Here is a 15,010-nt window from a genome sequence, read left to right as displayed (position 1 = left end):
TTTATTTTGATTAACTCCAGAAAACCCTTACCTCTAACTAAAACCTCAGCTCCTCTAAAATCCCTGACCTCCTGAAAGTCCCTGTGTCCTGCTGAGGGTGGGCTGGCAGGATGGTTTGCAGCACTAACCCTGTGCCCCCAGCACTACCTGACGTGTTTCAGCGGGACCATCGCCGTGCCCTTCCTGCTGGCCGATGCCATGTGCGTGGGCTTCGACCAGTGGGCCACCAGCCAGCTCATCGGGACCATCTTCTTCTGCGTGGGCATCACCACCCTGCTGCAGACCACCTTCGGCTGCAGGTGAGCCCGGCAGCACAAATCTGGGGCAGGGGAGGCAGGAGAGCAAAAGCTCGTTCGCACACCTTGGGAAAGAGGGGCTGCCTTGGGACAGAGGAGCTGACTGGGGCTGTTTTAGTGATTTCTGCTCCACATCACCTTGGACTGCAGGTGGGATCTGGGTGTGGATATGTGGGGGGTTCCCAGGGCAGAGGAGGCAGGAGTGTTCCTGGGAGAAGAGCAGTTCATTCACACACCTTGGTAAAAAGGAGTTGACTGCGGTGGTTTTATTAATTTCAGCTGTAGGTGAGCCTGGGAACAGAAATTTAGGGGTTCCCAGAACAGAGGAGGCAGGAGTGTTCCTGGGAGAGCAAAAATTCATTCGCACACCTTGATAAAGAGGGGCTGAGTGTGGTCGTTTTTTCGAATTCTTAAGTGAAATTCTTGGCAGTTTTTAGGTGGTTGTGATCAGTTCTGCAGCAAATCCTGTGAATGGCTTGGCAAGTGAAAAAGGCAGGGAAAAATGGTGAGGGAAACTTGTCCCTCTCTGTTACCTCCCAATCCATGAAATAATTTGGGTTTGTTTGTTTGTTGCTCTGAGTTACGGGCAGTGATCATTCCTGGAGTTGGGAGCACACAAAGATGTGCAGGGATGCTCTCACCTCTCCTTAGGAGGATGGAAGAGCCCAGGAGGCAAATCCTTGTATAAATCTGGTGTTGGCAAGAACGGATAAATATAAATATATCCATAAATAGAAATATTAATATACTTTATAAATATAAATATTTTCAAACCTGTGTTCCGTTGCACAGCTGTTTAACATGCTGAGCCAAACTTTGGGAATAACCAAAACCTGCAGAGTTATTTCTGCATCTTGAATAAAGCCAAAGCAGATGAAAAGTGCACATTTAACCCTCAGGTGGTCGCTGAGGTGATTCTGGAGTCACTCAGTTCACTCTCAGAGCAATGTGAGCTGAAATCCTGCCTGCCACTGGAAAATTCCCAACACTCCCCACGTTTTGAAGGATTTAGTTAAGAGCCAGAATCTTTAAGTGGCAGAAGTGTCTCAGGAGGGCGTGGAAGGCAAACCTGTGGTGGATCAGCTTTTCATCTGAAACATTTCCAGCTCTTCCAGGTTTTCCAGTGCACCCTTTGGTTGTTGGTTGAGTTACCTTTGCTGCACTTTTTCCTTTGGGAAAAAACCCCTTCCCTCTATTTTTTTTTGTCTTACTGGACTTAGGAGCTCACTCCTCTGTCTTGAAAAGTTCACTCTGATGGCAAAACAGCAGAGTGGAAGCTGTTGGAAAAGCAAATTTTCTTTCCTCAATGTATTTTCTTTAAGTAAAGACTCCCCAGAGTTAATAATCTTATTTCCAGCCTGGCTGGCTCTTTGTGCTGTAACCATAAATCCTCATGTACCTTGTCTGGAAGTTTGTCATATTTGGGGGTTTTTTTGCCCCTAACTAATCTTGGTTTTTTATCACTTACTAGGGAGGGATTTGGGGCTCATTCAGAGAGGAGGGGCCCAACATTACAGAAATTTGAAATTCCCTGTTCTTTCTGTGTAATCCCAGCCCTGCCCTCCACCCTGCTGGGATTTTTCCCTTTTCAGTGGCTCTCACTTGCACTGGGCTTACATTTTCATATCCCTGAAGGCCAAATTGTGTTTGGGTCTTAAAATAACTTGTGTTTAGGGAGGAAATTTCTACGCTGGGATGTTTTATAACTCTTGCCCATGTGATGGGGGGTTTATGTAAGGCTGGGAATGGGATACAGCAGCTCAGGCCTCTCAATGAGATTTGCAAGTATTCATTGGCAAGTCTGTCAACTGCAAAGTATTTCAGCAAATAAAGGTTTCAAAAGGTCAAATTCCATGGTTTAAGGGTTCTTAAAGGTGGATTTAGCTCGATTACGAGGTGGAGTTGGGGTAGGTTGGGTACCCAGACCAGTTCTAGGAATTCCAGCTATTCCCTGGGTTGTGCAGTGAGCCCCAGCTCTGGCAGGGGTTCATTAGTGGGTAATTAGTGGCACTGAGACCATCAAGCACAGCTTTAATCCGCGCCAGGGCGGCAGCTCTGCTGCTGTGCCCTGCACTGGCTCGGCTTTCTCACATCTGTGGGAACCCAGTGAGACATTTCCAGATGCCTTTTCCTGCAGAAAAACTCCTGTGTTCACTTCACTCCGTGCCAAAGTGGAGCAGCTGGATGGTTTAGACATGGAATTGAAGTGATGCTCCACTCCTGAGCTTTGGTGCTTTAGCTGGCAGTGAGTGGCTGCCTTGAATTCTGTAAGTCACTCCCAGGCTGCAGCTGCCACCTGAGAAGGACACAGATCTTGGTTGACTGATTTTGAACAATTTGTTAAAAAATGTAAAAAAATTCAGTTACTTTTTTTGGCCTGGCTTAGGGGGGAAACCCCCAGTATTCTGAGCCTTTTGGGAGGTACCTGTGTCACATAAAAGTGGAGCAGGACCAGGTGCTGAGGTGTGATTTTCCATCCCTGTGCTGGTGTTTCGCGGGATGCACAACAGCCCGAGCTGGCAGCAGTGAGCTCAGCACTGGAGAATGTGTTTGCAGTGCGTGTTTACCAAACCTCTGAGGGGGCTGTGTAGGTGGGATGGAGCAGTAGCAGCTTGTTCCAGGTATTGCAGGCCTGCCATGGGCACCAGCTCTGCTTAATGAGCCTGGCAGGATGGGCTGAATCATCCTGAGCCACCAGCCCTGACTTCCTGGAGCTGGGATTTCTGCATGGGGAGCTCCCAGGGCACTTCTGTCCAGCCAGCCATGCTTGGGTGCCTCGTGGAGTTCATAAAGTTTGAGTTTCTAACGCAGTTTCCACCATTTGGTGGCTTTGAAGTTGCCCATGGCCCAAACTGCTCCTGTGAACTTCACAGCTCCATAAATAACAAGTTTGATCTTTTCTGTGCCCGCTGTTCACCATTTCCCCCCACACTTCTCCTGCTGTGAGCATTTTCTGATCTTCACCTGAGCCTGAGCAGTTCTTTTTCCTGCCCTCATTCCCCGTGTCACACCTTGGGATTTCCTGTTAAAGGGATCTCCTGGCAATGCATTAATGTCACTGTTTGTAGAATAGTTCAGAATCTGCAGTTTAGTAACCTTGGGGTATTTGTTACACAAGGTACAGTGAGGTCAGTAAATTCATACTTGGTGCAGGTAGATCCTCTTCAGATCTCTTAAATCTTTTGGGAAGTATAAACATCAATGCTAAGAATGTCATCTTGAAATTCTTGTGGTGTTTGTATTTATTGGTGGCTAGCACTGGGAACATCTAATCTGCTCCCATCAGCCCAGCAGTTATTGACACATGCACTCCAAAATGAGTGTGCTCAGAGTCATGCAGAGAGGAGGGATGGAGCCTGCAGGCTGCACCTCCAGAGACCTGGGATGGTAAAAACTGCACCTTGAGAGAGATGGGAGGGTAAAAACTGCACCTCCAGAGAGCTGGGATGGTAAAAACTGCACCTCCAGAGAGCTGGGATGGTAAAAACTGCACCTTCAAAGAGATGGGAGGGTAAAAACTGCACCTCCAGGGAGCTGGGATGGTAAAAACTGCACCTTCAAAGAGATGGGAGGGTAAAAACTGCACCTCCAGGGAGCTGGGATGGTAAAAACTGCACCTCCAGAGAGCTGGGATGGTAAAAACTGCACCTTCAAAGAGATGGGAGGGTAAAAACTGCACCTCCAGAGAGCTGGGATGGTAAAAACTGCACCTTCAGAGAGATGGGAGGGTAAAAACTGCATCTCCAGGGAGCTGGGAGGGTAAAAACTGCACCTTCAGAGGGCTGGGATGGTAAAAGCTGCACCTCCAGCACTGTGCTCCCCCAGCTCAGTGTCCCCCTGTGTCCCTGTGCTGCTGTCACAGCGTGCCTGGCCCCTGGAGTCACCTGGTTGATAACTCCAGGCAGGTGCTGTCAGCTCCTTGCCTTGTGAAGTCTTTGTATTTCTGTGACTGGATTTGTTTTGGTGAGAAATCCTCTTATTTGCCAGTTTTATAACTCAGCAGAGGGTGGTTTGAGTGCCCACCCCACAGAATGTCAGCATCTCTCCTCTCCCTCCCCACCAGGTTACCCCTGTTCCAAGCCAGTGCTTTTGCGTTCTTAGCACCTGCCAGAGCAATTCTCTCTCTGGAGAAGTGGAAGTGCAATAACACAGGTAATTGTTGTTTATCCTTGTTCAGGTTTAAGTGACAAATGGCCCGGCTCACGTGGAGTGCAGCTGCCAGAGCTTCTGATGTAAAAACTGGGACTAAAGAGCGGGGAATATGGAAAGCCTCTCTTTTTACAGTGTTAAAATATCTGCCACAGGAGATTCCTGGAATTGTCCTTGTGGAGTTCTGTTTCTGGGAATTTTTTTTTAATACAAAAACATTGACAAAGGAACGGTAACTGTGGCATAAAGTAATTCTTGTGTTCCATTTGCATTCTGCAAATGTTCCTTCCCGGAATGTTCCAAATATTTGGAAGCAGCGAGCCCTTTGAAGTGGTGAGTGGGAGGCAGTTTGAGCAATGTACAGCATCACCTCCAGACCAGGGTTTTCCCCTGTTGAAGTCATACCTGACAGGTTTTGACAAGATTTGGATGTTCTTTTTCACTCTTTTCTCTGCTGCTGTCGTCATCCTGGAAGGTTTGAGCTTCGGAGGGAAGAGATTCTGGTTGGGATGGGAGCTTTTGCTTCAGCTTGGACTGGAAGTGACTCCGGCAGTTTCGTGTTCAGTGGGGGGTGGTTATTCAGTACCAAGGCAGTGGGCAGTGGGAAGCAGCAGCTCAGGGAATAATCAGGCTGCTCACTCCTGACTGGAGCTCTGCCCAGGACAGCTTTGGACTCTCAATAATTGAATTTCTATTATTTGGATGTTCATACATCTGTGTTAACTCACATTTAAAATGTGATTAACGCCCAGTTTGTTGAAATAAACTCTCTGATATCCCTGGGTGGCAAAGCCATTTTCGCAGGACTCCAGATGGTCACAAAGAGCTTTGCTCATCCTCCTCCTGGGCCCTTTCCTCTCCCGAAGCTGCCAGGTGGGGCTGTCCCCAGGGCTCAGCTCCTTCAGTGAGTGACCTCCACTGGGGAGCAGCAAGCGCTGGAGTTTGGGATTCCTGGGGTGCAGCTGAGCAATTCCCCTCTGGAGTGGGGAGAGAACTCCTGGCTGACCTTCCTGTCTGGAAATCAGGGCATTTTCCTGTTGGAACCCTGGTTGCTGAGAGTTTTGGAGCAGAGGGAGGAGTGAGGGGTTGGCTGTTGGCCTTCATTGGAGCAGAACTTGCTCTCTGTGTGGACTGGGGCTCCTTTATCAGCCACAGCCTGAGGAGGGATTTGTTTTGTGTGGGATGGAGCAGAGTGGCCGGGCAATAAAAGAAACCCCTGTTTTTTGTCCCTTTTGGAAGATGTAACAGTTGCAAACGGAACAGCAGAGCTGCTGCACACGGAGCACATCTGGTACCCCCGGATACGAGAGGTAATGTGGGACTTGCCTTTTGCTGTCACTCTCTCCAGCTCCAGTTAAGTTCCTCACTTTATCATCTGTGTGTTCTTGTCTTTAAGTTGGTAATTTCTTGTTTCACTGCGATCTCCATGTGAATATATCCCTTTGCTCATTTCATGGAAGTCTTCATCTTTTCCACCTGTTCATTGCTGGACAGCAAATACCAGGAGTTAGTTACCACATCCCAAAAGCCATGCAGTGAAATGCTCAAGAGAGATGAAAGCTCTTCTTGTAACCTTGATTTGTGCAGCAGTTCAGCTGCTGCCAGGCCCCTTGCCTGCTGGCCCTGTGCACTGGGGCTGGCCCTGAAGGTGAATCTGCACTTAGGAAATCTGGTTCCTTCCCAAGTGTTTAAGTTGGAGACTCTTGTGATAAGAGGTCGATTCTCCCCAAAGACTTGTGAGATACCTGCAGCTCCTTCTCCACTCGCAGCACTGCAGTGTGAAGTCGTGGTGCCCTGCAGGGCAGGCTGAGGGCTGTGCCACGCCAGGGTGGCAGGTAGAGTAGTCCAAATGAAGGCGTGTGTCATGGAATTGATCTCCCATCCCGTTGCTTTGGGCTGCCAACTTTTTCTTAATTAAAAACAACCCCTCTCTCTTCCCCATGTTCAAACCATAGCTACATCCTGCCAAGAGCCCTGCAGCCAAGAGGGCTGACAGTCTCCTGAGACCACAACGCTGCTCTAATCCAGCTTCTAAGGAGCACTTGTGACCAATGCAGCACACACTCTGCCCCTAGGAGCTAGGAGCATCACCTCGTGGCGCACCAACCCTTGCCGTTCGATCTGAGAGCTTAAAGGTTAGCCTGGACCCCAGGTCTCCTGTCTGACAGTGTGATGTGCTTTCCACACAGCTTCCAGACTGGCCCACTGGTCTGTTGTGTAATAGTTTTGTGGAGAAAACCATAAGTGTTATGCTTAAAGCAATAAGTCACTTAAACATAATGAGCTGTTTTATGACGAAAAAAAAAAAATTGCTGAGTTCTTCTGTGTCACTGAATTCTTTTAACTGCAGTTTGTAATCCAGAGCAGAAAAACAAAGGCTTTGGCTTTGGCTGTCAGATGGCACTGAGCTGCCTCTCTGCCCTGTTGTGTGTTCAGATCCAAGGTGCCATCATCATGTCCTCGCTGATCGAGGTGGTGATCGGGCTGCTGGGGCTGCCCGGGGCCCTGCTGCGCTACATCGGGCCGCTGACCATCACCCCCACCGTGGCCCTCATCGGCCTCTCGGGCTTCCAGGCTGCTGGGGAGAGAGCTGGCAAGCACTGGGGCATCGCCATGCTGTGAGTACCCTGAGGGTTTCCTGCTGGGCACGCGGCGTCTGGGGTGCTGGGGAAAGCTGGGGGCAGCTGGGCTGTGTCGGTGCTGCTGGTGTGGAGAAACACCATGAGAAACATCACGAGGAGAAACACCATGGCATCCAAACACCATGAGGAGAAACACCATGGGAGCCAAACACCATGGGAACCAAACACCATGAGGAGAAACACCATGGGAACCAAACACCATGAGAAACAAACACCATGAGAACCAAACACCATGAGGAGAAACACCATGGGAGCCAAACCCCATGGGAACCAAACACCATGGGAACCAAAAACCAGAGAACCAAACACCATGAGAACCAAACACCATGGGAACCAAACACCATGAGAACCAAACACCATGGGAACCAAACACCATGGGAACCAAACACCATGAGGAGAAACACCATGAGAACCAAACACCATGGGAACCAAACACCATGAGGAGAAACACGATGAGAACCAAACACCATGAGAAACAATCAGCATGGGAACCAAACACCATGGGAACCAACACCATGGGAATCAAACACCATGAGAAACACACACCATGAGAACCAAACACCATGGGAACCAAACCCCATGGGAACCAAACACCATGGCAGCCAAACACCATGAGAACCAAACGCCATGAGAACCAAACACCATGGGAGCCAAACACCATGAGAAACACACACTGTGAGAAACACACACTGTGAGAAACACACACCACAAGACCCAAACACCACGAGAACCACCATGAGGAACACACATGATGAGAAACACCCAGAGTCTGGATGAGGTCAGCTCATCCAGAAATGTGGGAATCAGGACAGAGCAGCTCGGGGCAGTTGCCTGAAGCTTTTCCCTGTAAGGAAATCCTTCCCAGGGAGGGTGGGGAGGCCCCAGAGCAGCTGTGGCTGCCCCTGGAAGTGCCCAAGGCCAGGTTGGACAGGGCTTGGGGCACCCTGGGATGGTGAAAGGTGTCCCTGCCCATGGCTCCTTCATGGACCTGGATGGGCTTTAAGGTTCCTTGCAACCCAAACCATTCCATGGTAATGTGAGCTCGAGGAGAGAGGAAGGGACAGTGGCCAAAAATGAGGTGTGGAGAGCAGAACTTCATAAAGGAGGAGCCACTGGCTGGGTGGAGTTCAGTGCTGTAGAAAAGATGATTTAACAGAGCACCAGAGAGATGAAATGGCAGTGAATAATTTGTATTTCTGGGCTGGCATTGCCTGATCCCTCTCCTGCAGCAGCAACCAAACCCCACTGGTGGTGCTGCTCCCTCTGCCATTGGCACTGCTTTGCTTTCCTGTGCCCAAGAGAAATTCATGTGTGTGATGGCAGAGGGCACAGGTGTTGCCATGAACACCACCAGAGGCTGAGCCATGAGCAGAGATCCCTGCCAGGGGACAAAAAGGCTCTTAGAGGGAATTTCAGGGCCTGGGACCTGTGTGCCATCAGCTGTAGGGGCAGGGAAATGAAAGAATGAAAAGGAGTAAGTGAGGAAAATGAAATGAAGACAAAAGCTCCCCGTGTGGGTAAGCAGCACATGAGGCTGGAAACCCCATTTTGGGGAGAAAAGAGGCTGAAACAGCTTCATTCAGACCCCATTTTGGGGAGAAAAGAGGCTGAAACAGTTCCATGTGAAACTGCATTTTGGGGAGAAAAGAGGGTCAAACAGTTCAATGTGAAACCCCATTTTGGGGAGAAAGGAGGCTGAAGCAGCTCCATTCAAACCCCATTTTGGGGAGAAAAGAGGCTGAAACAGTTCCATGTGAAACCCCATTTTAAGGAGAAAAGAGGGTCAAACAGCTCCATTCAAACCCCATTTTGGGAGGAAAGAGGCTGAAACAGCTCTATTGAAACCCGATTTTAGGGAGAGCAGAGCTGAAGCTCCTCCATGTGCAGCGCCCGGCTGTGCTGGCTCTGGGAGCAGAGGAATGCCTCGGTGAGATCAGATTGTGATCTCACTAATCTGTTTGCACAGTGCTTTGAACATGTAAAGTATTCTGTAAGTGCAGCTTATGATTAAAAGGGCTCTTTAATTCTGTTTTATCTTGCACGTTGGCATCAGGAGTATTTTTGTGATTTTACTGTATTAAGCAGCTGGTCCAAAGGAACGTTTTATTTGCCTGTAAAACAAATTTCTGTGCAAGTTGGGGCTAACTTCATTTGTTAAATGAATCAAGCACGTCTTTGAATTGGACATGGAAATGTGTAATTAAAGTTGACATTTTTGCAGATGGAAAAAAAAAATCAATTCAGGAGCAGGATTTAAATGTTACCCAGTCGATAAAATATTTCTGGCTTTGGCCATGCAGAAATGTGCAGGGGATTGTTGAAATCGGCTCCACAGCGGTGGGAGCCACTCAGGAGCGGCTCCAGCTCTGTGAGATGTGGCTGCTGGAATTGTCCTGGATATTCTGAGGAGATCAAGGTCCTGCATTTCTCCCTGGCCCTGCACAATCAGCTGGCGGCCTTTGGGAGCTGCAGGTTTCCCAGTTTCCTGACTTGTTCCATGGCTGCTTTATTCCCTTTATCAGACATTTGCATTGATACTTACAAAAAGGAGAATTATTCCTGATTTGCGTGTTTATCCAGATTTTCCTGGGGCATTCCAGGCTTTGGTGCTGTTTCACAGCCCCTCTCCCGTGCAGCCAGTGGAAAATTCATTGCAATAATTGAATATTGTATTTTTTTACAGCTCTGTGCTAAATCAAATCCAAAGCTCCCTGTCCTCAGGGCTGGTGTGGGAGGGAGGGGAGCCCGTGGTGGATTTTGGGGAGGTTCTGGGGTTTCCTGCATGGAAAAGGTGTATATTCTGCTTTTCTGCTGAGGGCTGTAAATGCCCCTGCTTTTCCTGGAGACTGAGGGAGAGGAAAACTGGTTTGTGTCTGATCCGGGGCAGAAGAGAGGCTGAAAATCCTCTCTTTGTTTTTCAAGTCAGCTGATAAAAACATAATCTCAGATTTCAGCAGAGCTTTGCTGCTTCAGACAGCTCCAGACTTTGGGAGGCCCTTGCAGAGCAGAGCTGGGTTGAGAATTGAGAATTGCTCCTTCAGAATTGAGCAACGTGCCCTGAATTCTGATTTTTCAGGACAGCGGGGGCTTATTTTAGCTGTAAAAAATGATTTTTGATATCTAGAGGAGCTTGGCAGTTTCACTGGAGGGGGAAATGAATAATAATTGAGACATCTAATACTCCTGGACTGCACTGGCAGCAAATCTTGGGGCTTGGGCTCCATTCTGCTTCATTTGCAGCTATTTAGCGAAAGATTCACATTAAAAAATAATTCTGAAGAACAGAAGAATTGCCCTGGCAGAAATTTCCTCAAGTTGCTTTGGAGTTGGATGCAAATTTTGAAATGTAAAAATTCCTGTATCCAGCCCTCCAGTTTCCCTGTTTCTTGCCAGGTGCTGGCAGCAAGTTTTGTGCTTTACAGACAGCCCTGGACCACAGGTGGAGTTTGGGGGGACAGAAGGGGCAGCCCAGGAATTTGAACTGAAAATCCCCCTTCAGTCTGGGCCTGTCCCTGATCCATTTATCTCCTTGCAGCTGCTGAGTTCTGCAGCTCTTCAGAATTCAAATTTGGCGTTTGAGGAATAATAATTTTAATCATTTTGCTGCCTTGTCTTCTGCTTAAATTGAAATTCTGCATCCAAAGGGTCTGAAGAGGTTTGTGCTAGAAAGAATTTATGATATGTTGGTGCTAATGACATTTCTCTCTTGTCCCACCCTCCTCATCCTCCTTTTTTTTCCTCAGGACTATTTTCCTAGTACTGTTGTTCTCCCAGTATGCCAGAAATGTCAAATTTCCCTTGCCCATTTATAAATCCAAGAAAGGATGGACTGCATACAGGCTGCAGCTTTTCAAGATGTTCCCTGTAAGTCGTTGAACTTGTTCTTCCTTAGACCAAAAAAAAAAAAAAACAAAAAAAACCAAAACAACCAAAAAACCAACTGTTTTGGTGGGGGTGGGATGTTGTTGGTTTTGATACATATGGTATCTATATATAGATACAGACAGTATCTAAATAGAATATGTATTTTCCATACAGTATTTATATATAGTATGCATTTTACATACTATTTACATACAGTATATATGGTGTGTATTTTACATACTATTTGCATACGGTATCTACATAAAGTATGTATTTTACATACAAATCCATACAGTATCTATATATAGTATATATTTTACATACAAAATCTATATATAATATCTATTTTACATATGAATACATACAGTATGTATATATATATGTATTTTACATACAAATCCATACAGAATCTCTATATAGCATGTCTTTTCCATACAAATCCATACAATATCTTTATATAATATGTATTTTACATACTATTTATGTACAGTACCTATAATATGTCTTTTACATATTATTTACATACAGTATCTATATATGGCGTGTATTCTACATACTATATACATACAGTATGTCTTTTACATACTCTATACATACAATATCTATATATGTATTTTCCATACAGTATCTATATATGGCATATATTTTACATACAAATCCATGCAGTATCTGTATATAGCATGTATTTTACATACATTATCTGTATATAGCATGTATTTTCCATGCAGTATCCGTATATAGCATGTATTATCCATGCAGTATCTGTATATAGGGTGTATTATCCATGCAGTATCTGTATATAGCATGTATTTTCCATGCAGTATCTGTATATAGCATGTATTTTACATACATTATCTGTATATAGCATGTATTTTCCATGCAGTATCTGTATATAGCATGTATTTTCCATGCAGTATCTGTGTATAGCATGTATTTTCCATGCAGTATCTGTGTATAGCATGTCTTTTCCATACAAATCCCTACCATACAAACCTCCCATCCAGGCCCCAAAGCTCCCCACAGATCCATCTCCCCCAGCTCAGGCTCTGGGCTGTGCAGCACCCCCAGAGTGGCAGCTGTGATCTCACTGCCCCCCTGTGCTGGTGTCCCCAGATCATCCTGGCCATCCTGGTGTCCTGGCTGCTGTGCTTCATCTTCACGGTGACGGACGTGTTCCCCCCGGACAGCTCCAAGTACGGCTTCTACGCGCGCACGGACGCGCGCCGCGGCGTGCTGCTGGTGGCACCGTGGTTCAAGGTGCCCTACCCCTGTAAGTGTGCTGCTTCAAGGCGCCCTACCCCTGTAAGTGTGCTGCTCCTGGGGCCAGCAGGGCCAGTGCTGCTGCTCCACAGCTCTGCTGACTCTGTCTGGGGTTTATTCTTTAGCCCTGGTTCCCCAGAACCCAGCAGGGCCATTCCTCATGTTCCAGAGCTGTGCTGGCTCTCTCTGAGTGGTTTATTCCATAGCTCTGGTTGCCCAGGAGCCCAGCAGGGCCATTGCTGCTGCTCCACAGCTCTGCTGGCCCTGTCTGGGGTTTATCCATAGCCCTGGTTCCCCAGAGCCCAGCAGTGCCATTTCCCCTGTTCCAGAGTTCTGGTGGCTCTCTCTCCATGGGTTAATCCATAGCCCTGCTTCCCCAGAACCCAGCAGGGCCATTGCTGCTGTTGCACAGCTCTGCTGGCTCTCAGTTATTTATTCCATAGCTCTGGTTCCCCAGAACCCAGCAGGGCCATTGCTGCTGTTGCACAGCTCTGCTGGCTCTCAGTTATTTATTCCATAGCTCTGGTTCCCCAGGAGCCCAGCAGGGCCATTGCTGCTGTTGCACAGCTCTGCTGGCTCTCAGTTATTTATTCCATAGCTCTGGTTCCCCAGGAGCCCAGCAGGGCCATTCCTTTGGTTCCCCAGAGCCCAGCAGTGCCGTTCCTCCTGTTCCAGAGCTCTCCTGTCTCTCTCAGTGGTTTATTCCATAACCTTTGGGTGGTGGATGATCCATCCCTGGCAGTGTCCCAGGCTGGACAGGGCTCAGAGCAGCCTGGGACAGTAGGAAGGGTCCCTGTTGATGAGGGTCCCTGACAGTCCCTCCCAGTCCAAACCAGTCCACAGTTCCTGCACACACCACTCTCATTGCCTGCTGGTGTATATTTTTTGGGTTTTCCTTGTTTTCAGCTGATTCCTTAAGGTCTCACCCAAGGAGGGCTGAGGTTGTGCAGCTGCACTTTGCAGGATTGGTCTGGGTGACTCCTGCTGACGAGTGACTGCGCCTCTAACAGGGAGATCAAGGCTGATTTATCAGTCCTTGGCAATGCTGATAATGCTCCACAGTGCCAGGGACAGGTTTTTACAGCTCTGCTGGAGTCCCTGGCTCTCATTGTCTGAAGAATCACTTCTGTGGGGAGTTTCTCCCAGCCTGCTGCATTTTCCTGCCCCAAACACACCCATCCAGGGTGAGCACAGCTGTTCATGGCAGGAAAATGCCCTGACTTGCCAAGGCACTGCTGGCACGGGCAAGTCAGGGAATGCCAGGCCCTGCTTATCAGAGGGCAGTGAAATTACTTACAGGGGAGCACCAAACACTTCACACAATGTTTTGGAGGTATTTTTATGTTGGCCAGCTCTAAGTTGAAAGCTGTTAAAGGCTGGGTTTGTGGTGTGAGATAGCACAACTGGCTCACCCTTCAGAAATTAACAGGGCAATTAGGGAATAATATTATTTTAGAATAGAAATACAGGAATTATCAGCTGTGCCGCCACATTGTGATGAGGCAGCTTCGTTGTGGTTTCCCATATGCTTTGGTTCTTAAAAGAAACCACTTCTAAAGCAGCAGATGAAGAATAGAAGCTTTTGGGAAAGAAGAGGAGGAAAACTTCCCCACCCTGATCAGCCCATTTGTATTTGTGAGGTTCATTCACTCCTGTGTGACTGAAGATCCCTTTGTTGCAGGAGGCTCATCTATTTCAAAGAGATAAAAGCATCAAGGCAATTGCTGTGGAAAACCTGCCAGGCTTTTCTGCAGGCTTAAATTAATCTTATTTTCTCTACTACAAAAATTTGGAGCTGGGAGGTGTTTGTGCAGTGATCAGAGCTGGTTGTTGCCATCCTCTCTGGTCGACTAAACTTGTGACCAAAGTGACTTTTTGGAGCAGTAATAATACAGTGGCATTTGCCTCACTGGCCAGGATTGTTTTCTCACAAGCTGTAGCTCAAATTCCTGATTCCTGAACAGGAGGAATTTTTTTTTTTAGTGAGGTTTTATGATTCCCTGGGATTTTTCCAAGTGTGATCAAAGCAGTTGGTTTGGCAATTGTTCCTTTGGTCCTTTCATCTCCTTGAACTTGCCAGACTGTGTTAGAGTGAAGGGGGTTTGTTGTTCCCATCAAAGATAAATAAACAGTGCTGGGCACTGGGGAGGGCTCCCTCAATCCCAGGGTCACTTCTGGCCCCTCAGGACAGGGACAGGAGGGGCTGGAGCCTGTCCAGGGCAGGGAATGGAGCTGGGGAAGGGGCTCAGAGGGAGAAGATGGGATCAGAGGGAGAAAATGGGATCAGGGGGAGAAAATGGAATCAGGGGGAACTTGTGGCTCTGCACAACCCCCTGACAGGAGGGGACAGCCAGGGGGGGATTTGGGATCTTATCCCAAATAGGGAACAGGGACAGGAGGGTTTAGGGAACAGTGCCAGGGTGGATTTTGGGGAATATTTCTTGCCCAGAAGGGCTGCCCAGCCCTGCAGCAGTGCTGGAGCCCCATCCCAGGGGGGTTGAGCAGCAGGGTGGATGTGGCACTTGGGGACACGGCCAGCAGTGACCTGGGCAGTGCTGGGGGACCCTAAAAGCCCTTCCCAGCCCAAACCACTGCACAATTCCCCCAGGTTTGTGTTTGTCTGGTAGCCAGGCTGTGTGCTGGGGTCTCGGGACTTCAGCTGCTCAGAGTGACCCTGAGATGTGTTAAAGTCTCTTTTCCCAGCCCGGCGCTCGAAGAAGGAGTCAGAGCTCTTCAGTTCTTGCTCTCAAGGTTTTTTTATTGTTCCTTATCTATAAAATTCTTTCTCCTGTCCTGCCA

At 48.0% G+C, this 15,010-nt stretch overlaps 1 protein-coding gene across 1 annotated transcript in view; it reads left to right on the top strand.

The window, feature by feature from the left end:
• Positions 1-15,010, top strand: part of SLC23A2 (solute carrier family 23 member 2) — a 35,440-nt gene that overhangs the window by 6,123 nt on the left and 14,307 nt on the right. Inside the window, exons 4-9 of the mRNA XM_014311215.2 lie at positions 142-299; positions 4,360-4,448; positions 5,685-5,755; positions 6,882-7,063; positions 10,831-10,951; positions 12,065-12,221. Coding sequence (XP_014166690.1) covers positions 142-299; positions 4,360-4,448; positions 5,685-5,755; positions 6,882-7,063; positions 10,831-10,951; positions 12,065-12,221 — 778 coding nt within the window. The remainder of the gene's footprint in view (positions 1-141; positions 300-4,359; positions 4,449-5,684; positions 5,756-6,881; positions 7,064-10,830; positions 10,952-12,064; positions 12,222-15,010) is intronic.

Source organism: Geospiza fortis, unplaced genomic scaffold, assembly GCF_000277835.1.
Source record: "Geospiza fortis unplaced genomic scaffold, GeoFor_1.0 scaffold777, whole genome shotgun sequence".
NCBI classification, from domain to species: Eukaryota; Metazoa; Chordata; class Aves; order Passeriformes; family Thraupidae; genus Geospiza; species Geospiza fortis.
Note: the sequence above shows the minus strand (reverse complement) of the source record. Positions and strands in the feature narration are given on the sequence as shown.